Raw genomic sequence first — 14,450 nt, 5'->3', positions numbered from 1 at the left:
AATGAACCTTTCCACAGAAAAGAAACTCATGGACATGGAGAACAGACTTGTGGTTGTGGGGGGGGGGCGGTGGGATGGACTGGGAATTTGGGGTTAACCGATGCAAACTATTGCCTTTGAAATGGATAAGCAATGAGATCCTGCTGTATAGCACTGGAACTATATCTAGTCACTTACGATGGAGCATGATAATGTGGGAAAAAGATATGTGTGACTGGGTCACCTTGCTGTACAGTAGAAAACTGAGAGAACACTATAAACCAGCTATAATGGAAAAATTAAAAATCATTATAAAAAAAGAAATAAACTGAGCAAGAAATGTTTAAAACCAAGATGAGGAAGGAGATCCTTGATGCCCTAGTGGTTAAATATTTTTTAATATTAACAATACCAGTTAAAGGATCTGGCGTTTTTACTGCTGTGGCTTAGGTTCAATCCCTGGCCCAGGAACTTCCACATGCCTCAGGCACAGCCAAAAAAAAAAAAAACAACCCCAAGACGAAGAAAATGTTAAGTCACTCCTAAAGAACACAAAAAAGACACAAACAGAAAGGAATACACTGTTCTCGGACAGGAACAGCCAAAATGACCAAGAGGTGTGACTTAACTGCATAGAGATGTCAATCCTCCCCAGGTTCATTCATAAATTTAACACAGTTTTCTCTAAAATACCAACAGTTACCTGACACACAGCCCTCCCTAGAAATAGGGTGACTCTAAATCTCCTGGAGAGATAAAATGAACAAAATAACCAAGAAAAGTTTAAAAAAAGAAGAGCAATGAGCACATTTCAGCCTTATTAGGTACTAGTAAGACCAAAAAAAAAAAAAAAAAAAAAAAATTCTACGTGGCAAACAAACAAAAATCCTACGCAATACTAAATCCTATCCTTTCCTAATGTGGGACTCCTACATAGGCAAGAGTTCTTCCCCAAACTGGTTCACAAACCATCTAAACTCTAACCAAAGTCTGTGTGTCCAGGTCCAAACTCATATGAGAAATTTCAAAGCAATCTTCACCCCCCAGAACAGCATAGTGCTTCAAAGTACAGGCCCAGGAGCTGGAATACCTGGGTGTGGATCCTAGTTGCCCTGATTAGCAAACTGTGTGACCACAGGGAAGTTAATTAACCTTTCCAGCCTCTGTTTCCTCATCTGTAAAATGGGGATAATGACAGTACCTAACGCAAGGAGTTGCTACGAGGGTTGAAGAGGTAATACATGTAAAGTTCTTAGTTGAGAGACTGGCACACAGCAGCACTGAATAAATTTTATTATTGTTGTTTTTTAAAAAACCCAGCTTTCATTTGTTCTTAAGCAATCAGGTTTCTCCTGGCCTTAGAACACACTGTATTTCATGTTATCCCCTCCTATATTTTCATTTAAAATTAATCACTGATCTGACCCAAGGTCACCAAACAAACATTTTAGGCTTTGTGGGTCACAGGGTCTCTGTCACAACTATTCAGCTCTGCTCTTGTAGCATGAAAGAAGCCATAAACAAGACATAAACAGATAAATGTGGCATTTTCTAATAAAACTTTATTTACAGGAGTTCCCTGGCGGCTTAGTGGGTTAAGAATCCAGCGCTGTCATTGCTGTGGCCTGGGTTGCTGCGATACATGGTTTGAACCCTGGCCCAGGAACAAGCATTATGCCAGATTAGGCTCATGGGGTCTGCTAACCTCTGATCTAACCCAAATATACTGAGCAGCCTGGTACATGTACCATACTTTGCACTGGAAAGAGCGAAATAAACCAGACATAATTGCCTTCAAAGAACTATTACAATCCACCCAGGCCTCTTACCTTGCTCACTGGGGATGTAGGTCTCATCATAATCTTCCTCCAGAACCAGCTGGTCTCCTATGCGAATGGGTCTTCCAGCCATGACTGGTGTGGGCTTCAACACCTAGATCCCAGAGACCCCCAACCCAGAGAGAAAGTCAGTGTCCCAGCTTGGAGGGGTGGAGCTGGAGCGGTTGTGAAGCGCCTGGGCCAGACCAGCCCCTGCAGGCCAACTGAGCCGGGGATTTTCCAGAGGCCAGGGAGGGTGGAGGGTGGGACCAACAGCTCAGAACTCAGGCCTTATAACCTCTGCACCTGGGAAAGCTCCCTGAGACACCCCCCCCTAAAAAAAGACTTGCTAAAGTCTCTGTGGACCACAAAAGAGCCAAAAACTCAACTCTTTCAAGAGTCTGTTTTCATACACTGCCCCCGCAGATAGGAGTTAAGAACTAATAGTCTAGGACCCCCACTAGAAAACCTAGTGACACTCTCAAGTAACTAGTAGCACACACACCCCCATAAACCAACGCAACCCAGTGTAGTCACACTGGCCCAACACGTACCCCTATTTGCACATCCCTATTTATACTCAACAATGCCCTCAAGGAGCTTACAGTCTAATGGAGGCAACATCAACAACTTCAACAGTAGTAGAAGGAAAAAAACAGGTCCTGCTGGAAGTAATCTACCGCCCCAAAGGCATGAAGGAAGGCTTTGCCAAGGAGCTGGGTACCAGAGGCTGACAAGAGTTCTCACTGTGGAGAGAGGACTCCTGGGCAGAGGGAACAGCACTTCAGGCAGCGTGTTCTGGAGCACCGATGCCAGCGTGCAGGGCAGGGCCAGGGTAGGAGCCAGGTCCAGGACTAGCCCTGGAGAGCCTGGTGAGTGACGCTGAAGGGCCTCGACTGCCCCGTAGCAGATGGGAGTCACTGTGAGTTTTGGTGGAAGCAAGTGGCAGAGTGGCCATTTATCAGGGCAAGAACTCTGGTAGGAGTGGCATGGCTGGATTGGAGCAATGAGAGACTGGCATCAGGAAAACCACTGAGGAGGCTGAGGTCCGGGAGAAAGACAATGAAGTCTTAAACTAGGGCAGAAGCAGTGGGAATGGAGAAGGGACAGACATGAGGATGCTGTGATGGTAGGTTTAATAGGACCAGGATGTGGGGGAGTGGGGTGGATGGGGGGAGGGTTGGTTGGAAGGAATCCAACCTGAATCCAAGGTCCCCAGCTCCAGGGGCTGGGCAGTGCCATGTTCTTCAACTGACAAGCCGGTAAGTTTCTAGAGCTTCTCCTCCCTCTACATTCCTACTCCTGCAACTGCCTCAGAGCCCCAGGTCACAGCAGCTCTCCCCTGTGACACATCCCACATTGAAGCCCAATGACAGGAACAAGTTACCCTGTAAAGTGGCTGCTGTGGACAGCCCTTTGGAGTGCCTCCCCAACCAAAGCAGTGTCAGCCACACGAGTGTGACCAAAGGGAGCCTGAAGGAGCAGTCCTGACTCTCCTGTACCACCTCTTCAGAACCTGTCACTGTTCCACCGAGCATGACACAGACCTCACAGCAGGGAAAGTGAGCAGAAAGATCTCATCACCAAAAGGCAGGAGGGGGTAGTTCCCATTGTGGCTCAGCAGTTAACAAACCTGATTAGTATCCAGGAGGATGTGGGTTCAATCCCTGACCCTGCTCAGTGGGTTAAGGTTCCATGAGCTGTGGTGTAGGTCACAGATGCGGCTCAGATCCCACATTGCTATGGCTGTGGTATAGGCCAGCAGTTGTAGTTCTGATCCAACCCCTAGCCTGGGAACCTCCATATGTCTCGGGTGCAGCTCTAAAAAGACCAAAGAAAAAGCAGTCAAGGGGAGTTCCAGTTGTGGCTTAGTGGTTAACGAACCCGACTAGTATCCAGGAGGACACAGGTTCCACCTCTGGCCTCACTCAGTGGGTTAAGGATCCAGCGTTGCCATGAGTTGTGATTAGTATCCAGGAGGATGTGGGTTCAATCCCTGACCCTGCTCAGTGGGTTAAGGTTCCGTGAGCTGTGGTGTAGGTCACAGATGCAGCTCAGATCCCACGTTGCTGTGACTGTGGCGTAGGATGGCAGCTATAGCTCCAATTCAATCCCTAGCCTGGGAATCTCCATACGCTGCAGGTACAGCTGTAAAAAGACAAAAAAAAAAAAAGAAAGAAAGAAAGAAAAGGGAGTTCCCTGGTGGTGCAGTGAGTTAAAGACCTCACGTCACTGCTACGGCTTGGGTCACTGCTGTGGCATAGGTTTGATCCCTGGCCCAGGAACTTCCACATGCCACAGCAAGAAAGGTGCAGGCAGAAAGAAAGAAAAAAGGCAGTCATAACCCGGCCTCTAATGAGTGCTCAGGGAACAGCCGGACCTGGTGATTCTGAATCTGTTCCAAGACCCCTGGAGAGGGGCCCCTGATAAACAGCAAAGGATGTCTGAGGGACCATCCTGTGGCCCTCTCTGCCCTCTGGCAGCTAAGAGATGGGCAAGGGAGGTGTCTTGACTTTGAACTCTCAGAAGATGGTGCCCTTTGTCAGGCACCAGACCCGAGGGAGCCAGGCTCTGCCATCTCTCTTCCCACCACGACTCCTCCAAGCAGTAACTTGGTGCCTCAGGAAGAAAGGCTGAAGGAAGACGCATTCTTCCCTGCAGTACTTAAGCCCAAGCAACAATCTGCTCCCCATCCTAAGAACCACTAACACCCTGCGGACATAATACTTAAGCCTCCACAGGCATAGTCAGAGATGAGCAGGGCTCGGCTCTGAAAAAACAGAGGAGAAAAGTACCAAGAACCAGAGCAGTAGACGTGGCCCACAGCCCGGTGGCTTAAAGAGTCCTCGGAATCTTTAATCCTCTGAGTGAGGGAGGAGAGGGAAAGATAAAGGGAAAGGCACTCTAGGGAAGGAGGAATCACCATGGCCTGAACGTCAGGCTCCAGATTACTCAACAGGCGGTGGTCTCTGCAAGGCCTTGTGCCAACAACCTCAGAGAACTGGAGAAATTCTGCATTTGAGAATTGTTACCTCTCTCTAGACAACCCCATCTCCAGAAAGCAGGGGACAGGTAAAATCTCTGTCTTCTAAGGAGAACAGACTGTGGTTGCCAAGAGGGAGGCGATTGGGAGAGGGAAGGAGTAGGAGATTGCAGTTAGCAGATGTAACCTCTTACACATGGAGAGGATACACAATGAGATCCTACCATATAGCACTGAGAACTATATTCATTGTCCTATGATAAATCATTGTGGAAAAGAATATTTTTAAAAAAAGAATGTGTGTGTGTGTATATATATATACACACACACACATATAACTGAACCACTTTGCTGCACAGCAGAAATTAACACAACATTGTAAATTAACTATATACTTCAATTTAAAAAATTTCTGTCCTGGTGTCAAAACGCCTAATTAGCTATTTACATAACTGCCTATGTTTAACTACTTAATGTTCGGGAAGAATGTCGAAATTTAAATTCCTGGATCACTCAAATGTCAAACAAATCTTCTGCCAGAAAAAAATTAAACCATGGGTGGGCTCGAGTCTGCCTTCTTAGCTTGCCTTTCGTGGCTTGAGGAAAGATGTGGGCAAAGACAGGGCCAAAAAAGACAGGAATTACAAGAATGAGGAAGGTAGTGGAAGAGAAACCACATTTGTTCAATGGCTACTGGAGATCATTTACTCACTTGAGAAATATCTGAGCACCTACTAAGTTATTTATTTCTGGGCACTAGAGACACAAGGGTGATTAAAAACAGGGCCTTTTTGGAGTTCCCGTTGTGGCTCAGTGGTTAACAAATCTGACTAGGGACCATAAGGTTGCAGGTTCGATCCCTGGCCTTGCTCAGTGGGTTAGGGACCCTGCATTGCCGTGAGCTAGGTGTAGGTTGCAGATGCAGCTCGGATCCCGCGTTGCTGTGGCCCTGGCATAGGCCGGTGGCTACAGCTCCAATTCGATCCCTAGCCTGGGAACCTCCATATGCTGCGGGAGCAGCCCAAGAAACGGCAAAAAAAAAAAGACAAAAAATAAAATAAAAAAATAAAAACAGGGCCTTCTCCTGTGGCTCAGCAGGTTAAAGATCTGGCACTGGCACTGTAGTAGCTCAGGTCACTACTCTGGTGTGGGTTCCATCCCTGGCCCATGGGCAAGGCCAAAAAAAAAAAAAAAAAAACAGATTCAACTGCTACTTTCCTGGAGCTACTGTCTCGTGCCGGTCACAGATAAGTGTATAATTTTAAATGAGGTAAGAGCGCTGAAAGAAATGAGCCTGATTTAGATGAAGCCTGTGCTAGGAAATGAAGAACGAGTAGTATTCACTAGACAAAGAAAGAAAAAGGTGTCCTACCAGAAGAATGAGCACGGGCAAATCAGAGTGGCTGCAGAGAGATCCAGCAGAAAACCGCCTAGATGGGAGGTGATAATAACTTGGGCTAGAGTGGTTTGGGGCAGGGAGAAGATGAGACGTCTGAGAAAGCAGCTCTGAGATCAGCACAGCAGATACACAGCACATGTCCTAGTATTTCCCTCCAAGCCTGAGACCATGAGGGACATCACTGTCAATCATGGCAGCCTAGATGTGGCTTCTGAAGCGCCAACACCGTACTCTATGCAGCATTCACTGATGGATGGATGAGATGTGCTTGCCACCAGGCCTGAGACTCACTGTGAACCAGAGAGTTGTGGGGGAGGGACACCCAACTGTCCTTACGCATCTCCTGCCCATTCCAGCATCTAGCAAAAAAGGAAGGGCTCATACACCTCCTCCAGGAAGCCCTCCCTGGCTAACCACAGCCTCTCCTGTCAACTTATAACTACCTCAGCACAAAGGACAGTTTTCCTCTGTTCCCAGGCATCTTTTTTCAACAGTACTTTTTCATGAGAACATGTTCCACCTGTCTCGTTAAACCAGACTGCTAAGGGCCATGCCCCTGCCTCCCTCCACATTTTCCAACCAAGCCTATAATAAGCTATGCAGGACTTCCCATCACAGTGCAGCAGAAACGAATCCGACTAGGATCTATGAGGTTTCGTGCTCGATCCCTGGCCTTGCTCAGTGGGCTAAGGATCCAGCATTGCTATGAGCTGGGGTGTGGGTCGCAGATGCGGCTCAGATCTGTTGTTGTGGTGGCTCTGGCGTGGGCCAGCAGTAACAGCTCCCATTAGAACCCTAGCCTGGGAAACTCTATATGCCATGGGTATGGCCCTAAAAAGACAAAAGACTTAAAAAAAAAAAAAAAAGCTATGCAAATGTAGGAGTCTGGACAGTGCTCTAAGTTACTAACACACAACCAAACAATCAATCTCAAGAGCCAGAAAAAGCCCATAAGAGCTTTGCTGCAATCGCCCTTCTCATGCCAAATTTTTCTTCTCTATGCTTTTAAGTGACAGCACAGTGGTCACAGCACCACGCTGAGGGCCAGAAACACCTGAATTCAATTCCAGCTTTCTCACTTACCAGCTATATGACCTAAGGCAAAGTCCTTCACCTCTCTAAGCCTTAATAACCTCAGGTGTGTATAATTCAAATAATCACAAAAAGTTACATCAAAAAGTTGTTTGAAGATGAAATGTGATGATAACACTTGTAAAGTGCCTGGCATAGTTCCTGGGACACAAAACTGTTAAATAAAGTAACAGTATTACTAGAGTTAGATGTCAATTTCACAGTTAGACCATTCTTAACTATGAACAGGTCTTTCTCAAGATTAAGCCAAAAATTATTTCTAAGAAATTTCCTCCCATTTGTCCTGTTCTACACTCTGGACCCACAGAACACCCGAGGCATCTCTACTCCAAGCTAAGTATCCCCAGCTCCCTTCAATACATGTCACTGTCTCCCAATCCCTCGACACCGTGGTCTGATGTGATGGGCAGAGCCAAAAAGTTTTCCACGCCTGCATGCTAACAGACCACACACGCACACACGCACACACGCATACTTAGGGTTCCCTGAATATTTACTTCTTCCACCTTGCTTGAACAATTATGAAGTTAATTTGCCACAGAAAAAGAAAAGATTAATTGGAGAAGGCACTGAGGAGAACGTGGAAGACATAAGAGTTGATTACGCAGGGGTAATGAGCACAGGGTTTTAGAACATTCTTGGCGTTGGATCTCAGCTCTGCCATTTACCAGCTGGGCAAGATGCCCTAGTTTTCCTTATCTGTAAAGTGGGGATAATAATAATGTCTAAAAGAACTGTGAGGATTAAATGAGTCAATACATGTAAAATACTCAAAACATAGTAAGATCTCAAATGTTGGTTGTTGTTATTCTCATTCACTTATTTAAAGGGCTACTCTATATTCTTCCAGAGGACAGATCTAGTACCAGGACTATAAAGCGGAGGCCATTTAGACACCTAACAAGCACTTACTGAACACCTGTCAGGGCTACAAACCTGATAACACTCTAGCTCAGCCTACTTGTGAAGCCACATATTTAAACACGTGACTATATAGCATATTAAGTGCATCCTAACAGAAAATATAACAGAACACAGAAGCAAAGGCAATCAGAGTAGAGGACCATGGAGATGGTTCTTGAGGGATAAGCAGGAGTTCACACGATAAGGGAGTAAGGTTATTTGAAGCAGAAGACAGCATTGGAGTTCCCGTCGTGGCGCAGTGGTTGACGAATCCGACTAGGAACCATGAGGTTGTGGGTTCAGTCCCTGGCCTTGCTCAGTGGGTTAAGGATCCGGCATTGCCGTGAGCTGTGGTGTAGGTTGCAGACGCAGCTCGGATCCCGCGTTGCTGTGGCTCTGGTGTAGGCCAGTGGCTACAGCTCTGATTCGACCCCTAGCCTGGGAATCTCCATATGCTGCGGGAGCGGCCCAAGAAATAGCTAAAAAGACAAAAAAAAAGAAAAAAAAAAGACAGCATTAACAAAGGCAAAGAGGCAGAAGAGAGTATATATGTGGTAGTTGCGGGGAATTAATGATGACAACAAAAGCTTATATTCCAAGAACTGTACTAATTCTATATATATACATCATCTCATCTCAACCTCTCAGCTGAATAGAGATTATTACCCCTCTTCAAAAAAGAAAACTCAGCAAGTTTTTAAAATTTTTTTTTTAAAACTGCCCAAGGTTTCACTGCTAGTAAATGGCATAGCAGAACATGAATGCATCCACATCTGACTCCAAAGCCCTGGGTTCCTAACCATTCTGACATGACCAGCCACAAGGGACAATGGGAGGGGTGGCAGGAGCAAGAACGACATTGGAAGGCAAGGAAGGGGCTTCGGAGGCTTGAGGCTGAATCCTATATATGATGAGGAGCCATCACAAAATTTCACAAAGGAGAGTGGCCTGACCAAATCTGTAGTTTAGACGGATGAGTCTGACAGCTATGTAGAACTAACTGGAGGAGGGCAAGAACAGGGGCACAGGGGTCACTTAGAAAGTTATCCTGGAGTTCCCACCGTGGCATGGTGTGTTATGAACCCAACTGCAGCAGCCTGGGTCGCTGCAGACCCAGTGCGGGTTCAATCCAGCCCAGTGCAGTGAGTTAAAGGATCCGGCGTTGCTGTAGCTGCCGCATAGATCACAGCTGTGGTGTGGATTCAATCCCTGGCCCAGGAATGTCAATATGCTGCAGGTGTGGCCATAAAATTTATTCAGAAAAGAAAAAAAAAAAAAGAGGCATTCCCAGCATGGCTCAGCAGTAACTAATCTGAAGAGTATCCATGAGACACAGGTTCCATCCCTGGCCTTGCTCAGTGGATTAAGGATCCAGCATTGTTGTGAGCTGTGGTGTAGGTCGCAGACATGGCTCAGATCTGCGTGGCTGTAGCTGTGGCACAGGACAGCCGCTACAGCTCCAATTTGACCCCTAGCCTGTCAACCTCCATATGCCCCAGGTACGCAACCTGCCCCCAAAAAAGCAAAAAAAAAAAAATTATCCTGAAGACACAAGCAAGAAATTATGAATTGTCAGTGGCTGTGACAATGGAAAGGAAGGCCAGATTCCAGGGATATCAGCAGGCAGAAACCCAGTACTTGATGTCTGCAGCAAGTGAGGGAGAGGCAGGTGGCCAGTCTCAGCAAGTATATTGTGATTGTTCACATCTATCCCTCGCCCGACAGCCCCATCCAGCGTGCTGCCTAGATACAGGAAATGTCCAGCAAATGTTTGCTGCATGTATTAGAAGAATGAATTCCCGGTGCCGAAACGACCGAGTTAAGGGTGAAGTCCTTCAATAGGAAGGCTGGGGCCGCATTCAGTTGGGGATGATCAGTAAGCAAGTCGGAGTTCAGGAAAAGGGATCTGGCAGGAGCCATAGTTTGGGAGTAACCGTTAAGTAGACAGTAACTGAAACTCTAGATGAAATCACCCAGGAGTGTGGTGAGTAGAAAGGACGGGCCTGCAAAGGCCGATGAGCGGGGGCTGGGTTAGGAAACCCGGGAGAAAGGAGTTATGCACGAAAAGTGAGGGGAGTAGTTCCAGGCGGAGAAGGCAGATTTCTGAATCAACTCAAGGAAAGGAAAAAAACGAAAACAAAAAAACTTCTCCAGCTGGCCAAAGGACGGCAGAGATTGGGCCAGCCGTGATTCGGATATGTGGGGAAGCGTCCCCACCGGAAAGATGTTCAAGCAGGGTTCAGAAAGACCGCCTCGCAAACTAACTCGGAACAGGGCAAACAAACGAACACCCCCGCAAGCTCACACTCGTCGCCCAGGGCCGATTCTCACCGCTCCGCCAGCACTGCCCTTCCACCACTCATATTTTGGAAAAAGGCGCACTGACCCAACCCTATCTTCACTTCTTCCCTCAGTTCCCGCCCACACTCGTGCACATCCCGCTCAGTAGCACACAAGTGTGCCTCGACTCTCCCGCTTCCCTTCTTTCCCCACCAGCCAACCCCTCCCTCGAGGGTGTCCTCACCTGGCCCCCACCCCGGGAGACCCTGGACGCTGGCTCCCGGCTCCGAACAGCTTCCCCAGCACCACCCCGGCTCCCCGCTTCCAGGGACGCCGGGGTGTTGCCTTGCAGCGGCCAACAACCACTTCCGGAAAGGGTAACAACCTAGCAACTGAGAGTCCTGCCTCTACCCGCAGATAATAGGTCGCCGAATACGAACTCTAGCATTGGATTGGTTAGAGGTCCCGTCAGCTCACGTAGGCGGGCTGCACGTTTCCCATTGCACGATGGGAGACGTAGTCCAAGATAGTTGTGGTTCTGCAAGGGATTAAAAGAGTTCTGAATTTAGGTATGAGGGGAATTTCTTCCCGGGCAGGAAAAGCTCATTCACGATGATTGACAGTAATGTGAATTAACTACACAAAAAAGGCTCGCAGGTGCTATGCGTACATCATTGAACCTACCCAGGAGTTATGAGACCACTGTCCATCTTTTTACCAGAGCTCAGGGCTCAATTTGCATGTCTGCTAAAAAGGAATAAATATCTGCCATAACTATTTCACAGAGTCTGTTTAAGGAGAAAAAAAATTGGCACAGTGTGTAGCCCTTCCACACACCCTGTCTGGCAGAAAGTTTGCTACTAACGTAATTTCAAAATCTTTAGTTTTGTTTGCACAAGGGCAAATCTTCCTGTCTCTCATGTGTCCTCAACCTCTGGGAGAAGTTAAGAGGAGCAAAGACAGCTCTGGCCATTACATCACTGGGAAAACTGGGACGCTGAAAAGTGAAAAGGTACTCGTTTGGAGAGGAGGATGGAGCACCTGGAGCAGCTCTTGACAGGCTCCGCTGTGGAGACGCACCTGACCCTGCTAACTAACTCCTGAAACTAGTCCCAGCACCACTCAAACCTGATGCCAGAATGGGGAACTCAGACTGCTGTTCCTGTGGATCCCAAAGCAGATATCCAGAATGTATTTTTCATGTTTATCTTCAGATCTTTTCTGTGGCAGTTTGGCCTGTACTTCCTTTTTTCTGCCGGCAGATGACAAATCACGGCTCCCCTTCCCCTTCCACACTCCTTAAAAGTCTTGCAGAGGGCCCAAGGGACCAGACTGGGAAGGGACTCTGAGAGGGCATCAGTTTCTCCACCACAGACCCTGCATAAAACCGAGATTCAAAAACCTTTTGCATATTTTGTCACTTTATCCAAGAACTTGCAATCCATGTAGTCGACATTAATTGCCATCAAAACTCTTAACTTTCGTTCCTTAGTTTGTGTCCCTTATTCTCCCATGGGGAAAGCTAATAAAATAAAGGTTACTCTGGAATTAATGAGTTTACCCCAAATAGATAAGCAATTTGCATTTTATCAGGTTTCCCTATAGGTTTGCACTCAGAAATGCAAACTAATTTTTAAATGCCCTTAGGCAAATACAATTAAGAAAGCAAGTCTTTGGGGGAAAATAACAAAAATGACATACCAATTGATATGCCAGTAATATACTCAATGAGTGAGGAAGAGACTGAGAACTTCACACGTGTAGATTATTTTCCACAGTCAAGAATGAGCAGTTAGGGGTGATTTTTTTTTCAAAGATGAGGAAGGAAAAAACCAAGTCAGTCCCAAATTTTATGCCCTACTCCCCAGTCAGAAACTCCACTGTTAGAACTTTTCCTTCTCTTTTCATACTGTTTATGTGTAATATACAGAAACGAATCACATAATGAGAAAGACACTCAAGTCTACCATTTTTTTAAAGAGTATATAAAGATGTGAAATGTTCCCTCTACACTTTCAATCCGCCTTGTTTAAAATTGCAAACTCCCCTTCCAGCTTCCTTTTCTGCTTTATTTTTCCCCATAGCTCTTATTACCATCTGAAATACTCTGTAATTTATTTCTTTATTGTCTGTCTTCCTGCATGGGAATGAAGCTATGTGAGGATAGGAATTTTGTCCATTTTATTTATTGTCATGTCCTTAGTGCTTTAAACAGTGCTTAGCATGTGCTATTTGCTGAATGAATGAATGAATGAATGAGCAGAAGGAAGGAATGACTCCCACACTTCAGAGGAAACCACTGTTGACCTTTGTGTTCCCACCTTCACTGAAGACTTTTTAATGCTTATGCAGACGTAAATTTATATGCATACATGTAAATGCACGTGTGCATACTTTTTAATTTTTACAGAAATGAGATCATAACATACATATTGTTCTTCAATGTGCTCCTCTCATTTACCATGTCATAAACAATTTCCAAAATGCGTTCATAAATTACTCCTTTTTTTTTTATCTTTTAGGGCCTCACACGAGGCATATGGAGGTTCCCAGGCTAGGGATCCAATCAGAGCTGTAGCCTCCAGCCTATACCATGGTCACAGCAATGGCAGATCCGAACCACAACTGCAACCTATACCACAGCTCATGGCACGCCGGATCCTTAACCCACTAAGTGAGGGAGGACAGGGATCGAACCTGCGTCTTTGTGGATACCAGTCAGATTCATTTCCGCTGAGCCACGGCAGAAACTCCTACTCCATTCTTTATAATGTTTACATGGGCTTCCATTACTTAAACGTCTCATGTCCATATTGACAATCATTGTTTTTTGCTTCCAACTTCTATCCAAAGTTTTGATGTTGTAAATGATGCTAAAAATGTTGTTGGATTTTTGTTGGCGAGGATCCTAGAAGTGATTTTGTTCAGAGTTTACATTTTTTACATTTTAACAGATATTGCCAAATTTCTCTCTAAAAATGGAGTGATTTACAGTTCAACCAACACCTTCACCAACACTAAATATTACCAAAGTGAGAGGCAAAAAAATGATAGTATCTAAATATTGTTTTAATTGGATTCTTTCACTGCTAATATAGTTGAACTTTTTTCATATGTTTATTGACTATTTAAATTTCTTCCATCAAGTACCTGTTAACATTCTTAGTTCATATTCTACCAGGTTATTGGGGTTTTTTATTGACTTGTAGAAGCTCTTTGTATGCTATGGACATTTACCCTTTGTCTATTGTGTGATAAATGTTGTTTCCTAGTCTATCTTTTAACTGTAAATGTCATTTTTCTCAGAAGTTGTAGCAGTAAAAACACTAATAGCTAAACTTTATTGAGTACTACAATATGCCAGGCACTGTTCTAAATGCTTTACGTGGAGTATCTCATTTAATTTCTACATTTCAAAGTATATGCTATTGTTATCCCCTTTTTACAAAGGAGAAAATTGAAACACAGAAAGAATAAGTAACTTAGCCTGGAGTCTCCCAGTTACTAAGTGGCAGAACCAGAATTAGAATACTAGAAATCTGATTCTACAGAATTTTTAAAAACTTAAGTAGTCAAGCCTGTGCAATTTTTTAAAAAAATGTTCTAGAGTTCTTTGGTGGCACAGTGGGTTAAGGACCTGGCATTGCCACAATCTGTGCCACAACAGATTCAGTTCCTGGCCCAAGAACTTCCACATGCAGCAGGCCAAAAAGAAAGAAAGAAAGAAGGAAGGAAGGAAGGATGAAAGGAAGAAAGAGAGAAAAGTATCTTCTAAATTTTGTTAGAAAGACTTTCTTCAACATAAGTTTTTTTTTTTTTTTGGTTTTCAGGGTCATGCCTGCAGCACATGGAAGTTCCCAGGCTAGGGGTCGAATCGGAGCTGCCTTACACCACAGCCATAGGATCTCGAGATCCAAGGCATGAACATAAGATTATTAAAATAGTCTACTTTTTTCTATAGGTTTTTTTATTGGGGACAGGTCACACCTGTGGCATA

General features: G+C 45.3%; 1 protein-coding gene across 15 annotated transcripts in view; it reads right to left on the bottom strand.

Moving 5' to 3' along the window:
- The window catches only part of CEP164 (centrosomal protein 164), an 81,621-nt gene extending 70,772 nt beyond the window's left edge, over positions 1-10,849 (bottom strand). For 13 of the 15 annotated variants that reach the window (XM_021062899.1, XM_021062884.1, XM_021062891.1 and 10 more), the window contains exons 1-2: positions 10,698-10,849; positions 1,809-1,911 (exon numbers count right to left, since the gene is read on the bottom strand). In XM_021062899.1, the coding sequence (XP_020918558.1) occupies positions 1,809-1,890 (82 nt within the window). In that variant the 5' untranslated portion in view covers positions 1,891-1,911; positions 10,698-10,849. The other 2 variants (XM_021062886.1, XM_021062885.1) reach the window with 2 other exon arrangements.

The sequence above is a fragment of the Sus scrofa genome, chromosome 9 (assembly GCF_000003025.6).
Source record: "Sus scrofa isolate TJ Tabasco breed Duroc chromosome 9, Sscrofa11.1, whole genome shotgun sequence".
Classification (NCBI taxonomy): domain Eukaryota; kingdom Metazoa; phylum Chordata; class Mammalia; order Artiodactyla; family Suidae; genus Sus; species Sus scrofa.
The sequence above is the reverse complement of the archived record's forward strand: the minus strand, read 5'-3'. Positions and strand labels throughout refer to the sequence as shown.